Source organism: Heterobasidion irregulare, assembly GCF_000320585.1.
Source record: "Heterobasidion irregulare TC 32-1 unplaced genomic scaffold scaffold_09, whole genome shotgun sequence".
Lineage (NCBI taxonomy): Eukaryota > Fungi > Basidiomycota > Agaricomycetes > Russulales > Bondarzewiaceae > Heterobasidion > Heterobasidion irregulare.
Window position 1 is genome coordinate 994,406 of NW_009258205.1, and position 27,441 is coordinate 1,021,846.

A 27,441-nucleotide genomic window follows, 5' to 3' on the forward strand; every position below is an offset into this window, starting at 1 on the left:
TTGGTTTTTTTGCTTTGCATCGCGTTGCTGTGATCTAGACTAGGCTGTTCTTTTTTTTTGCTTTTTTGACATATAGACTAACCGTGTTTGTTATTTTTACGGCGCTTTTATTGAATTTTCATTTCAGGATTGCTTTCCGTAAGAGCACACCGTCTGCTGTAAATCCAGAGGAAAGGTGAAGTACGGGTCGTAATGGACAAGCGTGCCACTTCGACAAATTGTCAAAATACAAGGAGGAACACTTCGTGTTTGCGGGTGCACTCTGCCTACTGCGGAAGAGACAGCTTGCTCACAAGGATGTTCTGCTCTACTATCTGCTCTACTATCTTCGTCTTCCATTTTCTCTCTAGTTCGTCAAGTCCCAGTTGGCGGAGACGAACCTATTACAGCTGTCAGTACCGACTTGTCGACATCGCTCAGAGCTTATGTGTTACCTCCCAGTCAGCCAATCGGTCTTCCCGGTCGTGAAGTGCAGCGTGCTTGCCGCGGCAAGGGCAACGGTATCGACAAGGGGAAGTGGCACCAAGGACTCTATGCCTATCCGCGTCGGAATGACGCCAGGATGGAACATAAAAGCCTTGACACTAGGATGCTCTGCCATTATACAGTACAGACAAGGCAAGTGACAGTCAGCCTTATGTGGTCGAGCTATGCGTAGAAGTTTGGTAAGAGCTGACGGACCAAGAACGATGTATTCCACTAGTCGTACTAGCGCATGCTTGGAGATGCAATAATCGCTGGCAAAGGGGATTCGAACGTTGGCAGCACATAAAGTCACGATTACAGAACGTCCGTGGGTTTTCTGCGGGTGAGGGATAGCAAAACCGGCAACGACACCATCAGATGGTGAACTTGTACATAGAGTCGTGCTTACTGGACAGCATTGTAAACTCCGCGGAGGTTGATCTCAACGACATTCCACCAGCCATCAGGATCTCGTTGTGCGAAAGCTATAGGCGGACGTGAACGGGTGCCCTCACATTGTAAACTTGGGAGAACTCACGCTCGTCCATGGGTCTTGCTTGCGCGGCATTCGCAACGAGAATATCAAGTCGCCCGAATCGGTCGACAGTGGCCTAGACGGCCTGTGCCATGTCCTGCGTACGGACGACATCGACGGGGAATGTCAACACCTGCGCTTTCGGCACTTCCTCCTGAATAGAGGCTTTCACTAGATCCAGAGTCCTCTGTTCGCACGAGAAGTGCATCAGCACGAGCATACTGCAATGCCGTCTCTTCTCCAATGCCACGAGAGGCACCGGTGATGAAGACCACCATGCCCACGAATGTCTGCGCCTCGTAGTGGACCTTAGGGTCGATAGTAGGATAAATACTGAGGCCATCACGTTAGCGACATATTCTTGTGAAGGAATAGACACCTACTCATGGTGGACCTCGATGTCAAAGATGTCCTCGTCGGATCCATAAAATGTTATTGAGTCGAATTGGATATGTGGGGTGCTTTGAGGGTAGGGGGGGAGGAGGAAGCCGTGGTTTGAGAAGATGCTTATCGGAGCTCTTTATAGTACCTGGCACGCTCCTGCTACGAGATGTAAAGCTGAAGCAGAGGGCAGCTAGTAACGACACTCTCGTTCGACAGACAGTGAAGTTTTACCGACGCAGCCGGCGAAAGGTCGCAAACATACCCCATTCACCACCCAGAGACGCACATAGACCTAACAGCGGTGGCTGATTCCTCGAAACCGACACGGGTGCGAATCTGAGTCCAAAGTTTGTGGGCCACAGTATGGTCAGGAAGCTAGGGCGCTAGATTCTGCTGATTAGGTCAAACCATCGACATAAAAGTAGCTAGTACGTGACGAGAACGAGCAGATTGCCCTTCCATGAGTCAGTGACTGCGGACTTATGATGAAAGACGCCGCACCTATTTCTATCTCTGGTCTGTCCGCATACAGGGAACAATGTGCATGCTATCAGATACTACATCCAATTCTTCAATAGAATTTACATTTGTCAAATAGATGCCACACCCTTCCCAAAAACTTCAACCAGATGCCGCCCGCCAAAAGTCACGAGAGTGTATGGGCCAACAATAATTTTCTTGTTTCCTTCTATGACATGATTAATGCATGCGCTAACTTGCTGGTGGTCTATACTCATATTCTGCTGAGCATATATATTACCATTCATGTAGGCGCCGAATTTTAGCAGCGGTGATAGATTGGGGATTAACTAAACGTGAGCACTCGTAAACGATGGGAGGCATCTAGTTTACGAACATGCCTCATGGATAGTCATCATTCTTATAATTCGTTGTTCAGATACATAGGTCGATTTGCTTGAAACCCCGGATAGATATGACATATCCAGCAGAGCTTGGGTTGATAGAAGTTATCCTGAATGTGAGAAAGGAGGGAAGACGATGAACGAGATGTAGTGGATCGGTAAATTTGGGGCTGAAAAACAACCTGGTTTGAGCAGGAACACGCACATAGATGGCTAATGTGGAATTCACAACTTACGAGCCCGATTTGCTCTTCAATTTCGTCTTCCTGTCCCTCTCTACCTCGCTCAAGGCCCGAGTAGACGTATTCAGCGTAAGTATCCTGCCCGTTGAAATCGTCGACGCTCACCTTCTACTTAGCAAGCCAGCCCTGCCCCTATGATTACCACTGGAAAGACCATGATCAGAGCCACATAAAATCGCGATCGAGCTGCCGGGATGGAGACCGAAATCCTTGACGTTGATATCCTCAAAAGAAGATATAGATGTAAGCATCCAGTGAGAATGCATGATCCACCCCGCAGTCTCATTGTGCGGTCAAGATGTTGCCATGACCGCTCATATGAGGCTGACAAGCTCTGACAAGCAGTCTCGGCCGAGCAAATAGATCCACATAAGTTGCGAATCAAGATCAAAGCAATCGTTAAGCAGAGTCTACGAGACGCCTCCAGTCTTCAGTGAACCCGTCGCTTACCATGGTCTAAATAATGACGCACCAGAGAATATGGATCTGAACTGTGCAGCTGATTAGTCGCTATCCCTTCATGGATAGCCCTCGCACTGATTGGCACACCCACATGGCGCACGCCACGAAGCAAGGAAGCCGTAGCTCGGGAATATGTATAAACGAGAAGATGTGATGATACAAGATGAGAATACAACAGCGAAGACCGATGACAGAATCTAAACCTCTTGAGACTCCTTCTTGCCCTTTTGTGTTTTGCTAGGAAGAAGCTAGAGACAAACAAGTTAGAAGAGAGGTGGTTTTGCGCCATGAAGCAGCAACTCACCTCAGGGTTGATGAATGGTACAACACCACCCTGTGAGATCACGACATCGCCCAGAAGCTTGTTAAGCCTGCGCAATAGAAATGATCAGCCCCACAGCATCAACTTAAGTCAATATCAACTTACTCCTCGTCATTCCGAATAGCGAGTTGGAGATGACGTGGGACGATACGTTGTTTCTTGTTGTCGCGAGCGGCATTGCCAGCAAGCTCAAGGATCTCAGCGGCAAGATATTCGAGAACAGCAGCCAGGTAGACTGCAATCCATGTTAGTGACAGGGCACGAACCCGATCAATAGGGACGTACCTGGTGCACCAGCACCAACACGCTGCGCGTAGTTCCCTCGCTTCAACAGACGGTGGACACGACCGACAGGGAACTGGAGGCCAGCCTTCGCAGAGCGAGACTGAGACTTGCTGGAGCCCTCAGCACCAGACGCCTTGCCAGACTTGGATTTGCCGCCAACTTTGCCAGACATTGTGATTGAAGAGAGGATGAAGGTAAGGAAAAGGTGTTGGATATGAGTGCGAGCAGCAAGAAGTGCGAGGAGGGAGAGTTGAGCGTCGAGGAGCCGAGGAGACTGTTTATATACCGGACGAGCCACGAGAATAAGGTTCAACAATCAACAATGACGCGTCAATCTCGTGTGTCACGCGCCCTTGTTGATATTGCCAAACACCCACAAAGTCACGTGTGTCTATATATATAGGAGCGTACTGCTGCCGCCCGAGCTCTAGCTATCTCTCTATCCTCGACCATCACCCTCTACCTCCCCAAGCTCTCATACCCATCCATATCATCCTAAATGGCACCCAAACCCGCTTCTACTGCCGGCAAGGCGCCCGCTTCATCCGCTACTGCATCGAAGGCTCCAGCCAAGACTACTGAAGGATCCAAAGCTGCGAAGAAGACCTCTAAGACTGCCGCAGCTCCTGGGGAGGAGGGCAAGAAGAAGAGACGTAAGGTCCGCAAGGAGACATACTCATCCTATATCTACAAAGGTACGTGATGTCTTCAGCTCGGATCTTTTGATGCTAATATGTCTCGCCTGAAGTGTTGAAGCAGGTTCACCCTGATACTGGTATCTCCAACAAGGCGATGGCTATCCTTAACTCGTGTGTTCATCTCGTGATATTTTATTTATTCGTGTTGCTGAATAAGGACTCTAGATTCGTGAACGACATCTTTGAGCGTATCGCCACTGAGGCATCCAGTACGTCTTCTTCATTCCTCATACAGTTTTACATCAGATCTAATCGCAATTTATTTCAGAACTCGCTGCATACTCCAAGAAGTCTACCATCTCGTCACGCGAAATCCAAACTGCTGTACGGCTCATTCTCCCAGGAGAGCTGTCAAAGCATGCCATCTCTGAGGGTACAAAGTCCGTGACGAAGGTGTGTTCAACACGGATTTATATCGTCGATATTCGTACTGAGCGTGTTTTTTTATGTCAGTTTTCAAGTGCAGGCGCCAAGTAGATGCGCGCTTTTGTGTTTCTATCTCGTTCGTCTCTGTATTCTCTCGTGTATTGTATGGTGTGATTCCCCTTTGGGATGTACGGGCTGTTCTCTTTGGCATTCCAATCCCTTATTTTTTTGCTTTCATCAAGAATTGATGACATCTCCAATAATATCTCAGTGTGGACTCGGATCCCCTCGGCGTCGTTGAACTGGACCATGCGTCTTCCTCTAAAAATCCATGTCATGATGGGTTAAAAGTTCATAGAGTTGGGGAGTCTGTCAGATTTTCACATTGCAAATCTTGGAAGACTTTCAATCTCAAGAATATGGAAATTAGCAGTAGACATGACCTGAAATGTCTGTTCTCTGAAGTGTAGAATACACAAACAGAAGGGAGCAATGAGCTTCCACCGACTGCGAAGGATGTGATATCATAACACCAATCATCAAAGCAGTCGACTGTGGACGAATATATCGACGAGATCGAGTGGAAGGTTCATGACCCTGACAATCCCATTTATGCAAAGCATCTTTAAAAGAGCAAGAAGTAGAAACAGCGTCCAGAACGTCTGAGATTTTCAGGTTGATTGTATCATACAGGTATCTAAGGTTGGGCGACAAGTCTCGAAGCACTTACCGTCATTGACAACAAATGATACAAGTCACGGACACAGGCTTTTGACCCTCATTCAAGGTGTCGATCTGAGTGATGTCTGACGTTTCGTTGACAGCGGAGTAGTATCTGGAAGTTGCGGTATGCTCAGCAGGACAGATATGTATCCGCGACTATCGAGGCGCAAGTGCAGGGGCAGTAGGCTTCGCCAAAATCATCGGAGTGGGCAGACGGATTGGAAGCCGTTACGATGCGAAGGGGATGGGAGCTAGAGACGTCGCCGTGGCTCGGTAGGATATATCCATATATGTACATTCGTTGTAATGGAAAGATGGTCGGTGAATCGACGGCCATTGACCCGGAATGATGAACCCGCATTCGTATGGATGGGAAAATGGAGTCAACAAGTGTTAAGAAGCATCGTGAGACACAGACTAAGAGGAGGAATAGTTGATGCTGTCCGTCAGGTGGAAAGTCTGTATAAAATCAGTTAGTGCCACACACTGACAAGGCTACAAGACTTGTCAGCGACGAGCATTAGTGAGAAGCGGTGTCCCAGATGTCGAGTTAGCCAGCAAAGAAATTCTGCCTGAATGCCTGAAAGAAGCGAAGCGGAAGGGTATAGAAGACCTCAAAGGTGGACAGCCTGTAGGGAGCTCGTCGTTAATTTGAAGAGTGCCCTATATGCTACCAAGATGTGAGATGAGGCAAGAGGGGTATGGATTATCAAAAAGGCGCAGGATGTTCTTGCTCCTTGCTTGCCTACATACTTTCAGTGACGGTCATCGAATGGTTTCCTCCACCTGTCTTTCCAATAGCTTTCTTCTCACAGTATCCTGACCACTGTGAAGATGGAGCCTAAGGACCGCATGTAAAGGCATGGACCTGTGGTCGAAAGTTCGATAGATATGGGATTGAGTGAGAGGCCGGAAGCAGTGATGCCATAGTCCCTCGGACAGCGATGAACCCAGAGCTATTGGCAACCGATGACCGGTGATAACTGGAGCAAAGTCTTGGGATCCAAGGAGGGAGCGGGCATTGAGCATCAAAGTTGAGAAAAAATGAGAGGGAAGATGACTGAGGCAGGCGGGGAGACCAGGCGAGGAGGTCGATGGTTGGTGAAGCGTGTCTCTGACGCTGTTAACATTGAAATGCTCTAGGGGACTGGGCCGTTGTTCGAGGGGTGGCAAGTAGGGTATGCATGAGGAGCAATATTTTCAGAAAACGAGATAGGAGAGGCGGGACGGGGGAGACGGGAGGGGACGAGGGGGGGAAAGGAGGCGTGCGGAGCCCAAAAAGCAATTCGGGGGACGGTGGCACGGAGACCTGTTCTGTTTGGAGCGTGACAAGAACGCCGCTCGCCTCTGCAGCGTTTCCACATCCACCGTCCACAGACTGCACCTCTCGACGAACTGTTCGCAAGCTCATTGCCTACGACGCTCGTCGACAGGGCTACAGTTGATGCGAACGCACTGGACGTGCATCGGCTACGTTACGTCGATGTGCATCAGACAAGCATAGGCCGCGTTCAAAATCTAGCCGCTAAATTGGGCTGATTCTCTGTTTTGTGGTTTTGTGTCTTCAGTACAATTCTTTGCACCACTCACTCTTTATTTGTTCAGCGGGGGACTTGATGAGGAGCGCACACGTTACGGATACCTTGTCAGCAATATGGAGCACTCGTCCCTCGTTCAGGCAGAGCATTGCACCCCTCCATTTCTTGAAGGGTCTTGTAGTCTTCTGCTTGCTTGTTGGCAGCGATACACGACTCTTGTCACTCACTTGGTCCAACGATTTTTCGACGGGATCAACGACAAACGTGCTTGAGAAAGAGGCTTAAAAATAGGACGATAGTCTCTTGAGGATGTCTTGTATCTAACATGGCTTTCATGGTGCGTTTTTCTCTCCAAATTCTGTGGATTGGAGTTATGCTTGAGGCCAGTGGATCGGGCGATTTGCTCTGTTCGTCGTCGTTCACATTAGATTGAGTGCATGTCACGGTGTCACACACGAAGTGTGACAACCATGACAAGCACGCGGTCCTGCCCGGGTCGTTCCTCGACGCGTTGTCGGAAATAGCGGAGGTAGATTGTGAATGCTCACAGAGCGAGGACCACACCGTAAGCTGGATGATCCGGCGAAACAGTTGGTGGATGGGGATTGGGGATGGTCTGAGGTGCGGTAACGGAAGGCTGGGATCAGCATGAGCATCCCTCCGAATCAGAATGCTACCCTCTCGCACTGGCTTGACAAAGTCTGCTTGACAGGCAGCTGTTTGGTCAGTGCGAAGGAGAAGTAGTCTTAAACGTGGGGGCTAGGCTCTTTCGATCGGACAGAGCATGCTCGGAATCGAGGCTCGACCACAGCTTGTGGGCGATAACTACTCGAGAGGACTCAGCACGCTAACAGAAGTATTCTGGATACATGCTGATGCAGGTCGACCGTATACGAGCTTGTCCTGTCTCTTTAGAGAGATTTGCGAGCTCGCTTGTCGGGAGTCAGGTTGCCAGCTGTTGCTAGAATGCACAGGTAAGAAAGCATGTTGATGAGGAGTGCGCGAGCGGGCGTTGTGGTCTTATAGACGCCTGGGTGCCATCTGGGTGGATTCAGTGGCATTGTTTACGGCTTCTTCATTCCCAATTACGAGTTCACCGTTCCTCTAATAAATAGAGTCCTCCTTTGCCGAGATGCTCCCCCTTAACCCTCCCATCACCACCTCCTCAAATCCATAAGGATAACTATGCATGAGAATCCGTCGAATGTGTGGTATCTTGAAAAAGACGAGGAATATGATGTTTATCTCTTCTGGCCGTCACGCCGACGTCAAGAGTCCGCCTTCGCGACAAACGAGAACAGTATTTATGGAGTGCGACTAGACATTGTGTCTTCCTCAGCGGAGCGTACTCATACCTGCGATATTCTCCAGCCCGTGGCGCCGTCCTTTGGCTATGATGACTATTTTGATGGATTGTCTTCCCTTCCTTCGGTGCGTCGAACATCCACCTCGGACCAACATCACATTTGACGGAAAACCTTAGTCACCACTCTCGTTCAACGAACCGTCCGACTTCCGTTTCCCCAACGTCGCAGACAGCAGCCAGCCCGAGACCCAGCCCGAGACCCAGCCCGAGACCCAGCCAACGCCGCTGCCCACGACCAGGTATAGCAAGCTCGTCACAATGGGTCTGTTTTCTGTGAGTCTCCATTTCTGCGCCGCCGCCTCCCCTTGCCCCTGCCCCTCACGCCGCGTGCATGTTGCGTCGATCGGGTAGCACTTAATACTGACGCGGGAATTTTTGATCGGGGCTGCGACAGCAGGTCAGCCATCGCGTCGATCGCGCCTGGGATAGGGTCCGCGTAATCTTCAAGAAGGCCAGACTGTAAGGCCGCATTCGAGGTCGATTTGACGTGTCGCGAGCATTTGCATACCATCTATTACGGAGTTCCCTCGCCGACTTTTCGTGTTTGTTTTTGATTTTTGAGGGTTGGTATAACTTTTGGTCGTACTATACATATATCCATGGCATACCACATTTTGGGATACGGAAAACTAAAACTACGCAGATGTACAAAGTCTCTGATTGAGCTACGTTCAGGACATATTGGCCGCCTCTTCCGAAGACGCGAATCGGGTACTTGATGTCCAAAATTGACCTTCGTCGATACATCAGATTTGCAAAGGGTCCAGATATATCCGAATTTGACAGAACGATAGTATTACAAGATTAAATTCCGAGGTGAGATAATAAGCGACTGTGTGACGGTGGATCCTTCCAACCAACAGATGACAACGACAGCGTGGGGTGCTGTACCTAGAGCGCAAGGTAACCCATGGGTGTCGAGCAGCAAAGGTCCGTTACCGACATCCTGTGCACCCTCCTGCGCACGAGGTGATGGAGAAATGATGCAAGATGCTGGCGCTCACGCATCCAAAGCGCGTTCCTTGCCCTTGCGTGACGGCGACGAGAGGAAGTTGAGTGTGAGGTTCGGTGAGCTGGCCATCGCTGTTGAAGAGAGCAATGGCGCGCGGAGGGGATGTATCGGTACAGTTGGGGTACCTGGAAGAGATGTGTCGCGGCGCGGAGGTGTAGCCCCAGTTTGGGAGTGGGGGGAGGCGGGGTCACCAGAGGCAGCCTCGGTGAGTAGAAACTCGACCCAGAGCCTCGAGAACGACTATGCGAGACACGCCCGCATCTATCAGTTCGGCGCATGCATATGGTGTAGAAGATCCAACACGCACTTCTGTCTCGTCCGTCTTCTCAAGCTCCGGCGGGCGACTCTTTTGAGGAGATCCACGAGAGAATAGAGCGCTGCCTGCCGATGGCAGTCCGGCGCCTCTTTGGAGACCCGCTCGCTGGCGTTCAGCATCTGTCCAAGAGAGTATAGAGGCGAGGAGGCCGAGCATCTCGAAGCGCTTCGCGTCTTCGCGGGGTGTCGCAAGAAATTGAAGAAGAACATTTGTGACGAGACGTCGATCCACGTTCGTATCACTCGAGTTACGTCGTAGCCGACGCAGCGCTTCAATTAGGTGTTCGTTGAGAATGACCCCTGCACAGACAGCACATTTTAACGGGATAATGAGACGAAGATGCGGAAATAGAGAGACCTTCGTGGCGTAGTTTGCCGATAAGGAGGTTTTTCTCTTTGATTTCCTTTTCAAGCTGCAATGTTCGCGAGCTATTCACAGTCGATTCCTCCAGCTGAAGCTGAGGAGCATTATTTGTGGATAGAGTGAACAGGAGCCAGAATGTCATTTACCTCCGCTTGCAGAGCTCTGTGTTTAAACTCGGCCAGGGATTGAGTGACCTCAATCAGCCTGGCCTCGTAATCCTTGACTGCCTGTTGTAATTCGTGGTCTTTCGCTGATGATACGAGTGTCAGTCAATGATCCCGCATTCAACGGTCAAACCCGTGCCCATCCGATTGCTCTCACCTGCCTGGAAGTCCTCCAGCACAGACTGCAAATTTACAGCCTTCTGTCTCTCGGATTCTAGATCATCAGCCTCTCTTTCTCTGGCCTCTCTCTCGAGCTCCAAATCTCGCCGGAGCACATCCGCAGCAGCCCTAGCCTCGTCCAACAACACGCGTTCTTGCAACGTCTCCCGCTCCCATTCATCGCGCTCTATTCGACAGCGCTCGAGTGCACTCTGCGCTTCGCGAAGTTCGCGCTCCCGTGTAAGAGATTCTTGCGTATTCTCGTGCAGCGCGCGAGTTCTCAAGGCCTCTAGATCTCGTGAAGCGCGTTCCGCTTCCTCGTTAGACGAGGTGAGTTCAATCTTGAGGGTTTCGACTGTTGCTTCGAGGTCCTCGTTCTGAACAGTGAGTTGCTGAACGAGTTGTTCTCGCCGGTCCAACTCTTCCTACAGCACAATTCAAGAAGGACTAAATTAAGCAGAGGAAGCTTGAATAGACGTACTGCATCTTGCTTCAATTTATTCCCGAGCGTTGTCCGCATCGCCGTGAGTTTAGCTAGCAGATTGCGATATTGAGTGGCGAGGTTTTCCTTCTCCTGCCTCGTGCGCTCGAGCTCTTGCTGCAACCTCTCCACAGGGTCCAGCTTTTCATCCTCTGAGTGACTCGCGCTGTCATGGGCTCCGTTGACGCCATTCGTCGGAGGGGGCGAGGATGGGTTGCTCCCCGGGCGTTCACTGTCATTTGATGAACGCACACCAGCTAAGGACTGACCTGGACTGACCACGCGTTCTGGAGAAGCGACACCATCAAGCGAGGCACGTTGGCTGCCAGTCCCCATGATCAAGCTCGTGCTCGTACTTGAGGCGAACGACACAAAGGTATTGAGAGATTGAGGGTGTGAGTGCCAGCAACTACGACTTGGTTAACACTCTCTGAGGGGCTATTATTACGTAACCTAATCTAATCTCTCGAGCAGAGTCGGCATACAGTACTGTAGTAGTTCTGTCCTCTGTTTCTTCAGACAGACACACTTTGCGTCTGAATGATTTGACGAACGAGAGAAGACAATGGTGGCCACGATCGGCTTTGAATAATGGCCACCTGAAGGACTACTGTAGATGCCACGTGGTTAGCTGAACGATTGCCAATTATCTTGCATGCTCTTTGCTCTCATGGTTGTATCTGGGCGTAAACTCGCCCGGTCTTAATCCTCATCTATTGTCTCCCATCTTTGCATCCATCCACGTCCCACTGACAACCAGGACAGCGATCAACCAAGCGCAGCGCAGCGCATCATGCCCTCTTCTCGATCCATACCGTTGATCACCACTCACATGTACGAGTCCTCTGCCAGTACACCTCCCTATTATTTTTTCCAGCTGTTGCAACTGCCGACGGAACTTGTATGTCATACCCTATCGTTCCTCAACATGTATGATTTGATAGCGTGCAAAATGGTGATTATCTCTCGACCATCGTCATGGGCATGCTTTAAACATCTATAGGCATGTAAATCTCTTCATCAACTCGTCTCCAGCTCTCCTCGCTTGCAATATACGATCGATCTCGCAGAGCACCAGATGGTGCCAGCTCTCTCCCCGTCATCTATGTATATCGCTGCCCAGCGTCGCATGCTTAACAACCGTCAAGAGCGCTGGAAAACCCTAAGATGGAAGGGAAGACACAACATACCCATCTCCGTCGCTGGGCCGATATACGAGCTAGTTGATGGGATTTACGCCAGCGGCCATGGACGGGTCGATGATCGTCGCGTGGCTGGCTCAATAACCTTTCACAGGCTCCCGACCGTGAATGGTGACAATGGCGACGAGACTAAGGTCAGCTCGTGGACGTTGTCCGGATTCGACATGGATATCATCGATTTCAGTATGGATCCTGCTCAGGATCTACTTGTTTTCATCGCCCCTGCTCCTAATGGGTACGTCTCGCCGCTTTTCATCCTGACATATGGACTTCGAAGAGATGCGCTGCTCGCATGATATGTACTGCGACTTTGCTGCGACTTTGCTGGGACTTTGCTGCGCCCATATGACTGCTCAACACGACATGACGTTTATTTTCCACCTTTTTGGTACTTGTCTGCAGAAGACGAATCGATACTGTTCGACTGATTACATCCGAGTGATTGTCATGTGCTCCCACCACTTTGCTGACTTGTGCCCACAAGGTCGAAGTATACGTATCAGGTTTACCTCCGTACTCTATCTACCAATGAACCTCACCCAAAGGCTGGGTCCCCAGTCCTCGATTGTCGACGCGCCAGCGGATCTCAACCGGGAGACATGTGGTGCTCCTTCCGGATCCTCATCCTCGACAACCTTCTTGCGGTCCTCATCAAAGATGTGTTCCATACTTCGGCAGCGTTCGTTGCAATTTGGAACTGGCAGGCTAGATCGAAAGCCAAGGTACGTTTCCAGAGCCCTCTAGCCCTTGATATACGCAGAAATTGACTGAACATGTCACCGTAGTGCCAGATGGCCCTGACGATGGGCGTGGACGACTTCTGTTTCCTGTCCCGCACGGAGTTCATGGTCGTCATACCGAGGGGCTTCTTCGATGTCTACACATTCACAGATCCGGCCGTTAAGAAGGGCTTTCCTACCTTTTTACGTCGGTTCGGACTGCCACTATTGAAAGAGGGGTTCCATTACTGGTATATCTCTGCCACAGCGAACCCAACGCCTGGCACACACTTCGGCAAAGCGTCGTCATCTCCCTCCGCATCGACCCCACTGCCGTTCTATCCACGCCCAGACGACGGCCTCATCGCATGCTCGCTCGGGACCTTGAACCCGTCCGCCCACGGCGCGGTCGGCTGCTTCGTGTTCTTCATGCGCATCCGCACCCTGCTCGACTCCGCGCTCGTCTCGCGCGTGACGGCGCTCGTGCCCTGGGAGAGCTGGGGCCCGCCGGCGACGCGCTGGTTTGGAGACATGCTCAGCAGCGACTGGCAGCACGCGGTGCACGGATTCCGAACGGTTGAGCGTGTGCTCGACGATAGGGTCGTAAGCCATGGCTTTTTGGACCTTGAGCCGGCTGCGACGACCGAGATCGTGGAAGTCAGCGCAGAGGAGGAGGTCGAGGAGCTTCAGGACGAGGGGTGGATGGGAGGGAATCGGTCGGAAATGAGGAAGATCAAGGTGAAGGACTTCAATCCGTATGCCATCGCGAGGGAGGCGACGTGTCGCGTAGATCAGGATGCGGAAGGGGGGGATACTACCAAGGCGGAGGACGGAAAGAGTCAGCCTAGGATAAGGCTCGTGACGGGCCCGGCGATCGTTAGGGCGGGCGTGACGTTCCAGCAGGACGTAGTGTCCCGTCTCCCATACCGTGAAATCGTGACAGAGGAAACAATGGAGGTATCTGATGTTATGTTAGATGACAACAGAATCTTGTGTTTGAAGGTGAGCTCGCACAAATTTCATCTTGTACCAAAATGCCACTGACACTCTTGTCCATGCTTTCCAGAGGAATCCCAATGGGCAGCTGCATTCCTTGGACGTTCTCACATTTTGAGGTTCGTTCTGGCTGAGCGTATCACTTATTGCTATATACATATGTTGTGTGTGCGAACTCTTCCCTCAACACAGTCGATGTATCTTTTGCTCACACAAGGAATCACAGTATGACTACAGGACAGGGTCAGGGCCATTGTCTGCCATAGAGCTAGGTTGGAATGTCTCAAATGTTATAAACGTTGTACGTGGTGCTGCCCTGTGGGAGCATCTTACTTCTGTTTACCTTTCCATTGTCGCCGCTGTCATCGACTATACCCGTGTTGTAAACCTGCATGCCATCGAAGCTAACCAACTTGTACCTAGTAGACGTCTCACGGCGGATTCGCTCCAACTGTCTCAATGATGGATGAACAGAACACCTGTGACTGATCTGCAATGGTAGGCTACGGTGGTCAAAACAGAAGTACAAGGCCATTAGATATCGGCATCGATGTAAGACACATTGCGGAGGGGAGTGACAGCACAGCGGGGCTGTGTGAAGAACAAAATGAAGAACCGAGGGAGGTGGGAGGTGAGGTGGATGGATTAATATATGCGAATGAAGATGCTGAGATGCTATAAGACACCGTAGTCCGTGATGCAGATGAGAGATCTAGGAATGGAAGAAAAAGAACATTCGACAGGTGGGTTGTAACCATAGATAGTCAAGAAAAGCATAGATGTAGGCCAAAATGATAATGGACGATCCAAACCTGCAGCGACGCCCGGCCACTGAGGGCATAAGACTATTGATGGATGCGCATACATACGATGGAACAAGAAGAAAAAAACTTGATCGAAAATTTCCAGGAACGTAGACGAAATCCTAGGTATACATGGACCTACGCACGGAGGAGCCAGCCGACATTGAGACCGGTCATCGTACGCATGCTCTCGGGGTAGCACTTGTTGCTTTCCGTGAGGATCACAGCGATTCGTTGACATACTTCCATAGGGTATGTGAGCTGCTCTGCTTGAGGGAACCCAGGGTACTGATTCAGCAGACTGCGACAAAAGCATTAAGATCTACATGCAGAGGGATGGATAGCAACGTACGTGGGCAGATCGGTGCGCGGTGTGGATGGGCCGAGGATCTTGAATAGCACCTTGGCTGCCTGGATGACGCCCTGTTTAGGTATCGAGTACGCTGTCGGGGCGTTGTACGACAGACGCATAGATGGTTTAAATAACCAGATCTTCGTTGAAAGACGAGATTAGCAAAGGTGATTTGTACTGCCAACAACAAGGGGGTACATACCAGCAATCGCGGTCGCTCTTCCTCTTCGTCAAGGATAAAGAATCGATAGGTGGCATGCGCTTGCGCGAGCTCGTTCATATCCTCAACAATGAATGCCGAGAGCGGTATGCGTGACGGCCTGAGACCGTGATCGTCAGTATAAGTATCTTCAACGCGATGGAAATGCAGAAGACTCACTCAGCCGAGGGACTGACGGGCCGGATGGCGTATTTGAAGAGTCTATAGACCGTATTCCGCGTACCGTCATCGCCCAGATACTCTTGACTACGCCCACTGAACGAGCCGCATATACACCTGACTGTGGTCCACTCGTTGCCACGCTTCAGATGATTGACAGATCAGCGACGGCCGGATATCGAGTAAAAGTGATGGGAAGAAAGTATGGTAGAAAGATGAATGAAAGAGAAAGATGAGAGAAGATGTCTCCTTGCGCGTAGCTCCCGCAGACCTGAACCTCAGCAACACGAGAGTTGTTAGACAAGCAACCATGCAAAAAGCAGTTTCTCTAGGACCGTGTGTATCAGTCGGAAGCATTGCTTGCCCACGCCCACAACAGTCAACCGCATCACTCAGAGCAACACCTAAAACCATCGAGGGCTTCGAGTGAACCCCAAGCGCGAGTTAACTGTGCAGACGAGAGGCCGTCGGTAGGAAGCCGGCGCCGGCCTTCTTTTTGTCCAGCACGATCATAATGATGATGCGTGAAGTGAAGCAAACAGAAGAAAAAAAAACGAAAATCGCAAATGAGTACGCACTGTTGATTTACTGGCCTTCCACAGATTATTTTTCATGATTGCGCTCTCCTCAAACAAGATGTAGCTGCCACCCACGAGGGCCTGACCCATCTGAGGCCAAAAGCCCCTTGCGTGTCTCGAAACCTGAGCAGACAGTTTCTGGTCCGAATGGCACATCCACGACTCCACGAGCTCACCCCAGTGCTCTGATGGTAGATCGTCGTACTTATTGATGCGCGTGGCCTGTACGAGCGGTAGAGAACACGAGGCGCAGATAAATGTCGTGGGTGACGCCGAGAGGAGCTGGGTCGCGTCCATGAGGGGGAGAGGATCGGAGGCGGGCAGCGGGGAGACATTAGGAAGCTTAATCTCATAGTGGAGAGTCTGGACCTTGACAGCCTGAGGCCCGGGAGACGGGAATGCGGGGAGTAAGAGAGGAGAGGAGAGGATAGAACCGCTGCGCAAGATCAGACGGGGCTCAGAAGAGTCTGTGACCTCTGCTTCGAGGTTCGCTCCGGCAGTCGTGCCGGAGACTGTCAGGAAAGCAAGGACATGCCGAAGGCTTTCGTGGTGCTCGGCCACATAGTGTACGTCGAGATCTGTGCACAAGCGTCAGCGGGAACAATGATCTCCGCAAAAAATTTTGATTATACCGTGTGTGATCGATTTCCGGCCACTCGACGAGTCAGGTCTGCTCGACCTCGTCGACCTAATCGCCTTTGTTTCAGATCCGGCCCGAGAGCTCGACGGCAACAACCAATTTAAGGCAGGTGCAGACATGCTCCTGCTTCGGAGGCCCTTCTTTGGCGACCTACGCCTCATTGGTGAGGGAGGTGGCGATGCCGTCTCCGGCAATGCCTCGCGCACAAACTCGGGAAGAGAGAGTAGCGCGTTGGGATCTGCAGGTCGCTGAAGCGTCGGGGGCATCGACTCGCGAATAAACTCGGGGAGCGTGAGCAGCGCCTCGGGGTCCTTGTGCTTCTGAGGCTGGAAGGTCGCGTCCTGGGAATGTAGACGCCGGACATCGGAGTGTTCGGCCAGTTTTTCGACGAATTCCTGGCGCTGATACAGATGTCAGAAGTGAATTTGAGAGAGGAAAGCGGTGTGCGCAGCATTCATACCTTTAGCAAGTTTCGCTGGCGCGTTTTTTCAAGCTGTGCCTGCATACCGCCCGCTAGGACGACCGTCTGGTCTGCAAGCTTCCGATCCGACGCCTTACCGAGCATCTCTACAAGTCTCTCTAGTTCCTTGACGTTCCGCTCCTCGCTCTTCTCCGAAGATGGTCCTGCGAGCCTCGCCCTCTCCAACTCCTCCAGCTTTGAGGTTTTGAGCTCGACTCGTTGATCATGAAGCTGAGGAGCAACCATATACAGACGATCAATAGCCATTGTGACAGCATCAAGATCGAGGCGCATCTTTTCGCTAAGACCACTGGTGCTGATCGAGGTGGAGGCGGTACTTTTCCCTGCTTTGGCATCTGACAAGTCTGGCGCTGATTCGAAATCGTATCCCGGGGGCCCATCAAACTCGTAGTCAGCGCGATCGTACTCGGGAAGTAGATGGTCGTCGGGCATAGATCGAGCTGGCCGTTCGTTTCGTTGCCGGCATAGTCGGAGGACGGTCTCAAGGTTCTCGTCAACGCGCATCCAGAGCAGCGACTTTTCTACCGCCAACACAGGCGGGGTGTCTTCTGCCTCGGAGTCGGTTGAGGAGAGCCGCTGGAGCTGGAAGTCGCTTAGCTGTCGCGTGAGCATGCCGAAGGTATCGCCTGGTGGGTGGGTATCTATTTGGAGGTATGATTCGACATGCGTCGGGGTGGAGGAGGGAGAAATCCCGATAACGGATAACCGCTTTAGATGAGAAAGCAGTGATACGAGAGTCAGGGCAAGTGATGCGTCCCCGACATTTAGACAGGGTGCGAGCGCTTCCACGCGCATCCGCAGTTCATGGAGTAACTCGGTCTCATCATCTGAGAGTCGCGCTTCGACCATTTGACCACCACTCACACGAGTCCGCAGGTTCGACAGCAAGGTGTCCAGCGCAGCTTTGGACTGGATGCTGTCGAGCGAGACCGGTTGTGACGAGTCGAGATGTGCGGGTACGGAATGGCGCCGATCGGGGACGATGCAGCGCCATTGATTTGGGGTGGAGAGAAGGTCGTTCAAAGTCATAAGACACGATTTTTGCACATATGCTATGGATGGCATAACGTCCTGAATGATCCAATAGTCAGTTATCGAACCACAGGCTTTGAAAAAGCAAAACCGACATGGCTAGTACCGGCACCGACTGCCTGAGAGCGTGACGATTCCCCAGCAGGGTAGACATCGTCACCGAAAGGGTTAGTCTCCTGGGAGACATATGTCTCGGGAGTAGGCTTGTGTACCTGATCTTGCGCGAATAGTCGTGCCCGTTCCTCTGCAGAGGGAAATGGCGAGGGAACCGCAGACGCAAGGAGCGCTGTCTGTTGGTCGTATGAGGTCCTTTTCGCTCTTGTGAGGGTGGCCATAGAGGAGAGCGGATGTGCGACGGGCAGAACGTCGATGGAGGGGCACCGAGCCTTATAAGCGTCGCCTTGAAACGAGAGGACTGGTCGCACACGTCCGGACTCGGACACCGCCACCCCCCACGTGGCCTGTCTGTGTAAGCTGTCCTCTGCCTCAGTTCTCCTCCCAGCTCTGCTGCTCTAGCTCTACTACTACTCCTGGTCTCTGTGCCTTATGTGACTCCGACACCAAGCCTGCCGTCTCAGCACGGGAGGTGAGTACATTGTCGTCCTTGATTGGAATTTTGTTCGTTTGAGAGCCGCTGACGCCGATATGCTCTAGGTTGATGGAATACAGGCTGTTGTATTGCACCGATGTCTCTTTTAAAGTGCTTCTATCTGCTTGAAGAATCAAGACGGTGCTAATACAGCATATGCCTTTGGAAGTTGATCTATGCGCGGCGCATCTAAGTTCACTCCGTCGCAAAAGCGACGTCGGGGCCGCGATTGTGCGCGCTGGTGCGGGCGTTTCAAGTTTGTAGAGTCCAGTTCCGCAGCTTCCAGGATTTATCGTTCGAGTAGTCAGAACAGGCAGAGGAAAGGTCTCGATGTTCAATATCTTTGTCTGAATCCGACAAGCTGCTCCGCGCCCTGTCACCCATCCGCGGATTTTTGATAATCATCTTTTTCGGCGTCTTGCTCATCATCGCCGATGCTGCCAATGCTTTTGTCTATAGTATGTGTCGCACGCCTCTTCGCGGAGTTATTTCCGGCTCCCGCCTTTTCATACGAGTACGTCGGGCATGCCTCGGCTTACCCGCGTCCACAGCTATTCAATGTATTCAAGCAACGCATGCGGCTCGGGCTGGTGTATCATCCTCTCTGCTTTCCAAGCTGCCTCAAAAAGAAGCTCTAGGATCCAATGCAGCAGCCTTGGCTGCCCGATATTCTTGGTCAGTAACGATGTCATGGTGGAGGAGGGGGGTTAAAAAGGCTTTGATGAGACGGGTAGTCGATATCTTTCCTCATTTCCCCTCAATCATCAACAGCGATTTTTCTGCATAACATGTCCCAGAAGCTTATCCTCGTCATAGGCGCCACCGGTGCTCAAGGCCTAGCTGTCATAGACAGTCTCCTCGCTCAGTCTGCGGACGGCGCGCCTTCTCCCTACGCTGTCAGAGCGCTTTCGCGCGACACTGATAGCAAGCGTGCAAATGAGCTGCGCGCTAGGGGCGTAGAGGTCGTCAAAGGTATTATTCTAATCCATCGCTCTCGTTCATTTCTTGATCTCAAGATTCCTCTCTCTCATAGGAAACACAAGTGACCTGTCGTCAGTCGCCGCGGCTCTTGATGGCGTGTATGGCGTGTACGTGAACACGGACAGCCAGAGCCTCGGAGAGCAGCTGGAAACGTACACCGGTATAAGGATATTCGAACTCGCCAAGACCGTGAAGACGATCAGGCAATTCGTTTATAGTTCCTTGGATTATATCTGGAGAGTACGTGCTATTCGGCCCTTTCGACGAGGCCAAATTCTCACCAGGCTCCTTATAGGACACGGGCTACAACCCGCTCTATCAGGTGTCTCATTTCAATGGGAAGGCACGGGTCGTCGAGTTCATGAAGGCTCAGCCCTCGGTTGTCAGCAACACAGAGCTATCTTGGACCGCGATCCTGACTGGTCCTTACATGGAAATGTTGCAAATGGTACGATCCTGCCTCGTCATACTCGATGACATCCAGTGTCTCAATATTTGCGCACAGTATATGTTTGGCCCCGTCAAGCGCTCAGATGGGACCTTCGTCTTTGCAGCTCCTATAGGGGATGGACATATGCCCATGATCGCGCTCGCTGACATCGGCTTCTTCGCGCGCTACGCCTTCGACAACCGCGGACTGACTTCCGGCCAGGAGCTCAAGGTCGCCAGCGAGATGGTCGGGTGGGAACACGTCGTTTCCACCTTCACGAAGGTCACCGGCCAAAAGGCGGTATTCAAACGCCTGTCAATCGAGGAATGGGCCGAGACTTTCGACGAGGCTACTCTGCGAGAGCCCTTCGGAGGCGGTCCTCTGACGTTCAGAGAGAACTTCTCTTCGTGGTGGCGTTTGTACAGAGACGACGTGATCAAGAAGGATATGCAGTGGATTCGGGAGAGGAACCCGAACGGATACACGTTGGAGAAGTGGATGAGAGAGACTCGGTATGACGGTAGCTGGAGTGAGGAGGGGGTGCTGAAAAGGGATGTGGATAAGAAAGGCGGGGTCCTCAACGCGAAGAAGGTCGCTTCTGCGTAGATCACTACTAAGTGTTACAACATATTCTATGCACGAGCCACCTGTTTTCTGTGAAGAGTTTGTTGCGTTTTTGACCCATACGGGTGCATCCGGAATCTTGGACTCCTTTCGGGGTCCCCTTTCATTGAATTGCCTCGAGCCGGAAGCAAACTCCCTTTGGGTGTATGCAAGTCTATCTCTCTCCACGCAGCTCAATCAAGCGTCCGCATCCTTCAAAGCCCCAAGTCCTTTATCGATGCACGAGTTTGCAGAATGAGGTCCCTTTTCTCCTCCAGCTATCGCGTGTCCGTTGATGCTTTTCACACGACGCACGAGATCGGCCATGCGACCCGCCGCGCAGCCGGCTCTTGAGTAATTAGCAGACCCGCACCGAGCCCTGCTCCGAGCTAAGTACGACGACCAAGTCGACACGCTTTCCCCCCTTCTTCATCTGCATATATTCTCCCCCTGGTTTATGCGCCATATCACGGTTCACAACGATCCAACTTGTACGCGTCGTCCTCTTCCGCACCAGGGGGTAGATCTGATATTTCATGACAGGCATAACGGTATTCATTGAACGAACGAACGAACTAACGAGCGATCGTCACGGACTGAGCGATTCGTGTTATGGTTCGCGGTGAGTCCCATACCACATCTTGATCGATGCAGGTGTTGATCAACGGTTTCAAAGGCCCGATCTCAGTAACACCTACATATCCCAATGATTTGACATCTTCCCTGCCGCTCGAGCCGACCACACCAGCTCGCATGGAGTCCCCTGCGGTCGCGGCGATGGGGAACACGAAGAGAAGACAGACGCTCATGACATTGCTCGATGCTTTGAACGAGCTGAGTAAAGATGACGCGCTCACAGAGCATGGTGAGTAAGAAACACTCGGCAATGGACAGCTCGAAAAAATTCTCATATTGCATTTCATAGACATGGATCAGCAACCCAGCTTCGAGGATGACCGCGACGTTCGTGAGTCTTCATATTAGCTGCTCTCGTAAGTAGCTGCTCACACGATCATGATCATGCCACAGCGACCGTTGACGAACATAACCAAAAAGTCGGGGCAGACTCGTTCAATAGATTTCAAAGGTACAGCGCAACATGTATCTCGGTCGTCCGTTTCATATAACCTCATACTTTACCCCACCTTGCAGACGTATGGACAGTCTGGATAAAGAGGTGAGTTACGTCAGTCATATTCAAGCGCTTCTGACGGTCACCGCGATCAGCTGCGGAATTTCTCCAACGCGGCGCGCCAGCTGGGCAGCTCTGTTGGCATCCTGTCATCCGCTTACGGCCTCCGGTACCGGTTGACCCAAATCTCTTATCTATTCCGCGAGAATGCGGCCGACCTCTTTCCTCGCAAGGTCTCGCGGCAGAAAGACACCGTCGTCAGTAACCAGACGATATCGCTGAGGAAGCGGACCAGAAAGTCAAAGCCTCCGCCGCACGTCCGCAGGCCGATGATCTTTGGCGAACTCGATCCAGAGGATTTCCCAAAACAGATTGGGGACCTCGCTCACGATGTGGTGACTTTCCTGCACTGCTTGAACGAATTCCCTGAGTTTACAGACGAAGCTGTGAACGCCTCGATCATCTCGTTTGAGGGTGACCTCAAGGTATTTCTTATATCGGTCCACCTCTGAATTGGTGCTGAGACATCACTCACAGTACTGGGCATCTTGCCTGAAAGCATATGAAGGTCGAGCAACAATTACACATGAACGTATGTTTTGCTAATTAAAATTCGACTCAAGGCCAGTTTCGCTATCCTGCCGTCCAACGATATCTGCATGACCTATCCGTAGAAATGGGAGACCATCTAGATTCTATTACGACATCTTTATCGATGTTCATCGAAATCGGTCAGAGGCACTTGCTTTTCCACATTCGCTTCCCTAGCTTCGATTGCCTAACCAGATACTCATAGGTGTCCCCACAATTCGCTTCGCACAAAAGCACGGAGCTAGTAATCTCCTTAATCTATCTACAGTAGCTACATTCTTCTCAGCTGTCACTGCAACAACCTTGCAGTTTTCCTATGCTACGGTCGGTAATGTCTTGGCCGACAGCGTCAATGCGTTCTGGTTCACTTCCATGGTATTCAGCATTGCTGCAGCAGTCAACAGCTTGCTCGGACTGACATGGAAACAAGCGATGTAGTGAGTGGATCAATGATGATGACATTCCAATGAATCGCTGAACTTCGCTGTCTGCTTCGTAGCCGCTCCCCTGGCCATCGCGTCCCCTGGTGGGTATTAATCTGGATCAAGCGTTCCCCATTGGTCTTCCTTGTTCTCTCAGTCGCCTGCTTCTCTGTCGGGCTCGTGCTTTTCGCGTACTCGTCAAGCCAGGCACGTGTCTGCTCGTCTCTCATAGGTTCTCGATCTCATCGCGATTCAGGCTCCTTGGGTTTGTACAATCACCACGGTCTTCACTGCTTTCAGTAGCTTTGGTCTGGCAGCAGTGTCGGCATGGTTCGCGTCCGAACGGTGGATCTTCAGCCGCCACAAGGGCACAAAATGGCTACAAGACTCTCTCGATGATGTATGGGACGCCATGACATCCATCCCTCCCATCCCTTGGCTCTCAGAGATCGTGCCCGCTTTCTTCCACTTGATTTTGTCCGCTCTCAGCATCGTTCTCTCCCGCACGCGCAAAGCTGCGCTCGGGGCGAGCTCGACGCTCACGAACCTTTTCACCGGTCCCTCTGAGGCATCGGACACGCTAGAGGAGGACGAAAATTCGCTTCCAAGCGGCAGCTTGGCCAGCCCCGAGCCGCTCTTCACCGCCTTTCGAAATCGGCGCGGGTCAGAAGGCACGCAGGTCACTTCCGCAGGCCACGGCGAATCCAAATCGCCCGCGAGCCCAAGCACGATAGACTTCTCGATACCGGAGAAAGGAGGCCCGGTCAGCGCGCCGGCGTCGCCGGGGCGAGGGCGGTTCGCCAATGCCGTGCGCTCGGTGATGATGATGCGCGCGGCGTCTGGCGGGCTCGCGTCTCCCCATCGGAAGCGCACGATGTCGTCGTCGATGATATTGCCGGACAGGAGGAAGGAGACAATGCATGCGCCGCTCAAGAGGTCGCGCGTAGCGGCATTGGTCCCGCAGCTGCAGAAGTTGGCGACGACGCAGGATTTGCCGGCGCATCAGGCGCTTGTGCGACACCTGCAGTTCTCGCCTGATGGGAAATTCTTGGCCACTTCGAGGTGGGTGCGCTGATACTCATAGCTACAGAGGATATCGTTTTCTGATGACGAACAGCTGGGACAGGACTTCGGTCATATTCCACGTCGGGGTAAATGACACGTAAGAATATACCTTGGACTTTGTAGCTGACCTCGCCCACGAAGGACCCATTTACAGCCCATCGAACTCTCGCCCACCCATCTGGCTTTGTGGGACAGGTTGCATGGTCCGTGACTATTCTGTTCATACCTGGTCTAGACGGTGGACTGACGATGCTCAGGTCACCGAGTGGAAACATTCTCTTGACCAAGTTGAACCGGGCCATCAAAGTATGGACAGCGGTGGGTCGATATGATTGTCTATCTTCACCCTTCACCTTATGGTTTGACCGTCTCCGTTTCCTCTTCTAGGCCGGTGTGTGCACCAAAACCATCGATCGACATCGTGTAGTTCAGTCTGTTTGCTGGCTCCCCGGTGGAGAAGGTGATACGATCTCCCCTGTCATGCCTTTGAAAGTTCTCACGCGTATGCTGATAGCTTTCATGTCTGTTGAGGGCGGCGATGTCACAAAACTAGTGAGCATTTGATTCTAGATTTCTTCCATCTCGTCTCAAAAAGCAACGGCCATCAGGATCTTACAGGAAAGGTAAGCTATGGTAAAAAGACATGTAGCTTAGATGTTGAATCGGTCTTGACAGGTTTTAGACACGTATCATTTTGAGCGCTTGGCTATTCATGATGTGTCAGTAACTCCCGACGCTCAGCGGTTGCTTGGTGTTGGTACTTTACAGTCGTCTGGTGACGGCTTGCAACCCAGCAAATGCAGAGCGGAAAAACAGATCATCGGTGCGTGTGTTCTGGTAATCATCGACGGACTGGATGGCATGATTGCTTTGATCTCACTACAGCTTACAACCTGGACAAGAAAGAGATCGAAAAGTGCGTCTGTTCCAATACTCATTTCTCCCTTAGTCTTGACGTGACCACACTAGCCAAGTCCCTGTTCTCCATGAGATCCGGGACATCACGTTGGCACGAAACGGTCAGGTTGCGCTGGTCAGCTACGAGAACAAGGTGCGCCTTCGAGGCAGCGTTGAGTATGTGAAGTTTGGATTTGACGGCTATCTTAGGCTCCTCCTCAGCTGTGGAAACTGGAAATGGTCAAGGATAGGAATAAAAATGATGCAACGACGACACGACTTTCTTTACGACATACTTACATGCCAAAGTTCCCAGTAGACTTTGCTGGACCAAGTTACTTTGGTGGGAAAGACGACCAACTAGTGCTATGTGCCGGCAAAGGTGCGTTGATACCATTTCTTTGCACCAGGATATCTTTATTGATTATGCGCAGCGGGGGACATTCATATATGGGACCGCGAGTCTGGCGCATTACTGCATCACGTTCGTGCACAAGCACTGGGAGGCGATTTGACATGCATAGCGTGGAATCCTGCCTCTGATCCTTTCATGTTTGCAACCGGTAGCCACGACGGTGGTGTGAGGATCTGGACATCGCCGCCAAGCTTTGCCAATGATATGCTGATTGCACCCCCAAGTTCACGGGGCACTCCTGGGACAACGACACCCCGTACGGATATTTCGCTGCCAACCTTCCAACTGGATGTAGATTATAGGACGGATAGCCCGACTACCCAAAAGGAAGGATTTGACCTGCCGGAAGGAGGTAGGCATAGCGAGTCGGCGCAGGACTCGGCGTCGTCTTCAAGGAGAACGATTGCATTCACAGCTCCCCAAGCTTTGGGTAATATGTATCCTTCATGATCCTTATACTATTTTTTACGCGTAGAATTATGTGACATCTAGATGTACCACATTTTATGACATCCTCTGCGAGGATACAATCCTATCAGCAATCATGTTGCAGATCTTTGACTTGGCTCTGGGTTTCTCGCCCAAGAATTGTGGTAGAATAGGGTAGAACACTGGTAGAATGAGATCAACGACTTTGCAGAGCTGCGGCACCTGGCTAAATTTTGACTCAACCGATCGCCATCCGATTTACACTGCCATTGAAGCCGACATAGGCCGACGTACAGTCTGTCTAGGTTGTGGACAACTTAACTTCGTGCCTACCTAAACAACTATTTTGTCCCGCCGCGACCTGCTAACATGTCTTCCTCTTCTGCCCTAAAGTCTGTGTATGTTGCCGTTGTCGGCGTCGGCCTCGTCGGTGGTGAATTCATCCAGCAACTCCTTTCCTTCCCATCGCCAAACCATTTCCGCATCGTCTCGCTTTCGTCATCCAAAACCTCCATCTTTCATCATGAAGGTCTCGAATTCCCGAATGCAGACTGGAAGACGCAGCTGCAGACGTCGAGCACCGACCCGAGCTTGCCCAAGCTGCTGCAGGACCTCGCACGTCTCGTCAGACCGGGGGCGGACGTAGTGCTGGTGGATAACACATCCTCTGACGACATCGCCGTGTTTTACCCGGAAGTCTTGAAGGCTGGGATCAATATCATCACCCCGAACAAGAAGGCGTATTCTGCCGGGTTGACGTTGTACGAGAAAATTCTGGCGGCAAGCTTGGACAGCGGGGCACGATTCTTGAACGAGGCGACTGTTGGTGCTGGGCTGCCCATCATCTCGACTTTGAAAGACCTGGTTGCTACCGGAGACAAGGTGTGTGTGATCATCGGCATCTTTGTCCGCAAGTGCTAATTCCGAGCAAGGTTACAAAAATTGAAGGTGTCTTTTCGGGAACGATGAGCTACATCTTCAATGAATTTTCCACTGGAAAAGCAGGAGGCCCTAGCTTTTCGTCCGTTGTCAGCGTTGCCCGCGAGAAGGGTTATACGGTATTATTCTTCCTCGTGAATGCCTTCCGCCTCATTCACTCACAACGTCTACAGGAACCGCACCCCGCAGATGATTTGAACGGCGCGGATGTGGCGCGGAAGCTCACCATCTTGTCCCGTATCATCCCTTCTCTGCGGTCTGCTCTCCCAGAAGGATATCAATCCGTCAAAACTACTTCACTCGTTCCCACTGAGCTAGAGGGTGTCAAGACCGGTGATGAGTTCGTCTCCAAGCTTCCGGCGTTCGATGATCACTATGACCAGATGCGCACGGAGGCCACACGGGAGAACAAAGTGCTTCGCTTCGTCGGCGTCATCGACGTCGAATCCGGTCTTATCAAAGCAGACTTGGAAAAGTATGTGAATATCTGACATTCTTGCCACGAGTGACCTGACTTTTTACAGATATCCTGATACCCACCCATTCGCCACCTCGCTAGGAGGTTCCGACAACATCGTCATGTTCCACACCGAACGCTATGGTGCCAGACCGTTGATTGTTCAGGGCGCGGGCGCGGGCGCAGCCGTTACAGCGATGGGGGTTATGAGCGATTTGTTGAAACTCGTGTAATTGATATCGAGAACAGCTGTAGCCTTAGTTCTGGAGAAGTAGTAAACAATGGAGTGCGTTAAATCATTGCCTCTTGTCCGCATTCAATGACGGACTGCGTTTCTGTATGCAGATCCTGTACTTTGCACCTCCTACCTTCATCATGCCGGCGTCCCTGCCTGTAATGATGATGAAATGGTCCACCACGATATCAGAGCAATTCTACTCCAAAGATTTGAAGCACAAAACGTGGGCAAGGTGGTCCCCCACAGGAACATTTTATCTCTGTCGGTCTTCCCCCGGTCATGTAAATGTCGTCGCCGCTGTCGGACCCGCCGCTATCGGGTCATGAT

At 51.6% G+C, this 27,441-nt stretch overlaps 13 protein-coding genes across 13 annotated transcripts; 7 read left to right on the plus strand and 6 right to left on the minus strand.

The window, feature by feature from the left end:
- Window positions 1–98: 98 nt before the first annotated feature.
- HETIRDRAFT_411245 (uncharacterized protein) lies at window positions 99–1,788 on the minus strand (the record flags this gene model as incomplete). The annotated part of the gene is made up of 6 exons (XM_009551775.1): window positions 1,384–1,788; window positions 1,004–1,333; window positions 875–950; window positions 682–802; window positions 435–594; window positions 99–380 (listed from the first exon to the last, which is right to left on the minus strand). A coding segment is annotated over exon 2 (202 nt), but the record flags the coding sequence as incomplete, so codon positions are not given.
- HETIRDRAFT_420865 (uncharacterized protein) lies at window positions 124–929 on the minus strand (the record flags this gene model as incomplete). Its single annotated transcript, XM_009551776.1, has 4 exons — window positions 124–346; window positions 435–584; window positions 682–802; window positions 875–929. 4 exons carry the CDS (start codon window positions 927–929, stop codon window positions 124–126), a joined length of 549 nt encoding a protein of 182 aa, XP_009550071.1.
- On the minus strand, window positions 1,612–1,846 carry HETIRDRAFT_164040 (uncharacterized protein; the record flags this gene model as incomplete). The annotated part of the gene is made up of 2 exons (XM_009551777.1): window positions 1,612–1,767; window positions 1,817–1,846. 2 exons carry the CDS (start codon window positions 1,844–1,846, stop codon window positions 1,612–1,614), a joined length of 186 nt encoding a protein of 61 aa, XP_009550072.1.
- Window positions 1,847–3,148: 1,302 nt separating this feature from the next.
- Window positions 3,149–3,730, minus strand: HETIRDRAFT_326172 (uncharacterized protein; the record flags this gene model as incomplete). Its single annotated transcript, XM_009551778.1, has 4 exons — window positions 3,149–3,199; window positions 3,256–3,322; window positions 3,379–3,508; window positions 3,559–3,730. 4 exons carry the CDS (start codon window positions 3,728–3,730, stop codon window positions 3,149–3,151), a joined length of 420 nt encoding a protein of 139 aa, XP_009550073.1.
- Window positions 3,731–4,057: 327 nt separating this feature from the next.
- On the plus strand, window positions 4,058–4,733 carry HETIRDRAFT_429185 (uncharacterized protein; the record flags this gene model as incomplete). The annotated part of the gene is made up of 5 exons (XM_009551779.1): window positions 4,058–4,253; window positions 4,307–4,367; window positions 4,422–4,465; window positions 4,525–4,649; window positions 4,710–4,733. 5 exons carry the CDS (start codon window positions 4,058–4,060, stop codon window positions 4,731–4,733), a joined length of 450 nt encoding a protein of 149 aa, XP_009550074.1.
- A 3,335-nt stretch (window positions 4,734–8,068) lies between these two features.
- HETIRDRAFT_107683 (uncharacterized protein) lies at window positions 8,069–8,678 on the plus strand (the record flags this gene model as incomplete). The annotated part of the gene is made up of 4 exons (XM_009551780.1): window positions 8,069–8,194; window positions 8,255–8,314; window positions 8,367–8,522; window positions 8,601–8,678. The coding sequence occupies 4 exons, from the start codon at window positions 8,069–8,071 to the stop codon at window positions 8,676–8,678; spliced, it is 420 nt and encodes a 139-aa protein (XP_009550075.1).
- Window positions 8,679–9,249: 571 nt separating this feature from the next.
- Window positions 9,250–11,080, minus strand: HETIRDRAFT_326340 (uncharacterized protein; the record flags this gene model as incomplete). The annotated part of the gene is made up of 6 exons (XM_009551781.1): window positions 9,250–9,501; window positions 9,569–9,876; window positions 9,935–10,034; window positions 10,087–10,190; window positions 10,262–10,688; window positions 10,745–11,080. The coding sequence occupies 6 exons, from the start codon at window positions 11,078–11,080 to the stop codon at window positions 9,250–9,252; spliced, it is 1,527 nt and encodes a 508-aa protein (XP_009550076.1).
- A 742-nt stretch (window positions 11,081–11,822) lies between these two features.
- HETIRDRAFT_164044 (uncharacterized protein) lies at window positions 11,823–13,779 on the plus strand (the record flags this gene model as incomplete). Its single annotated transcript, XM_009551782.1, has 4 exons — window positions 11,823–12,181; window positions 12,431–12,668; window positions 12,732–13,667; window positions 13,732–13,779. The coding sequence occupies 4 exons, from the start codon at window positions 11,823–11,825 to the stop codon at window positions 13,777–13,779; spliced, it is 1,581 nt and encodes a 526-aa protein (XP_009550077.1).
- A 335-nt stretch (window positions 13,780–14,114) lies between these two features.
- Window positions 14,115–18,261, minus strand: HETIRDRAFT_388154 (uncharacterized protein; the record flags this gene model as incomplete). The annotated part of the gene is made up of 8 exons (XM_009551783.1): window positions 14,115–14,765; window positions 14,817–14,956; window positions 15,019–15,136; window positions 15,196–15,338; window positions 15,774–16,351; window positions 16,406–16,814; window positions 16,874–17,965; window positions 18,022–18,261. The coding sequence occupies 8 exons, from the start codon at window positions 18,259–18,261 to the stop codon at window positions 14,603–14,605; spliced, it is 2,883 nt and encodes a 960-aa protein (XP_009550078.1). The 3' UTR covers window positions 14,115–14,602.
- Window positions 14,122–14,479, plus strand: HETIRDRAFT_411248 (uncharacterized protein). Its single transcript, XM_009551784.1, has one exon. It carries the CDS (start codon window positions 14,157–14,159, stop codon window positions 14,340–14,342), a length of 186 nt encoding a protein of 61 aa, XP_009550079.1. The 5' UTR covers window positions 14,122–14,156; the 3' UTR covers window positions 14,343–14,479.
- Window positions 18,262–19,303: 1,042 nt separating the features above from the next.
- HETIRDRAFT_326073 (uncharacterized protein) lies at window positions 19,304–20,532 on the plus strand (the record flags this gene model as incomplete). Its single annotated transcript, XM_009551785.1, has 4 exons — window positions 19,304–19,487; window positions 19,549–19,736; window positions 19,792–19,944; window positions 20,002–20,532. The coding sequence occupies 4 exons, from the start codon at window positions 19,304–19,306 to the stop codon at window positions 20,530–20,532; spliced, it is 1,056 nt and encodes a 351-aa protein (XP_009550080.1).
- Window positions 20,533–21,177: 645 nt separating this feature from the next.
- On the plus strand, window positions 21,178–25,615 carry HETIRDRAFT_479254 (uncharacterized protein; the record flags this gene model as incomplete). Its single annotated transcript, XM_009551786.1, has 18 exons — window positions 21,178–21,394; window positions 21,455–21,496; window positions 21,559–21,616; window positions 21,682–21,706; window positions 21,757–22,146; window positions 22,199–22,229; window positions 22,285–22,392; window positions 22,458–22,689; window positions 22,978–23,740; window positions 23,881–23,942; window positions 23,997–24,057; window positions 24,127–24,199; window positions 24,254–24,291; window positions 24,348–24,362; window positions 24,415–24,562; window positions 24,625–24,790; window positions 24,847–25,018; window positions 25,071–25,615. 17 exons carry the CDS (start codon window positions 21,178–21,180, stop codon window positions 24,953–24,955), a joined length of 2,538 nt encoding a protein of 845 aa, XP_009550081.1. The 3' UTR covers window positions 24,956–25,018; window positions 25,071–25,615.
- A 144-nt stretch (window positions 25,616–25,759) lies between these two features.
- On the plus strand, window positions 25,760–27,194 carry HETIRDRAFT_148757 (uncharacterized protein). The gene is made up of 4 exons (XM_009551787.1): window positions 25,760–26,362; window positions 26,413–26,538; window positions 26,593–26,894; window positions 26,944–27,194. Exons 1-4 carry the CDS (start codon window positions 25,850–25,852, stop codon window positions 27,107–27,109), a joined length of 1,107 nt encoding a protein of 368 aa, XP_009550082.1. The 5' UTR covers window positions 25,760–25,849; the 3' UTR covers window positions 27,110–27,194.
- Window positions 27,195–27,441: the final 247 nt, after the last annotated feature.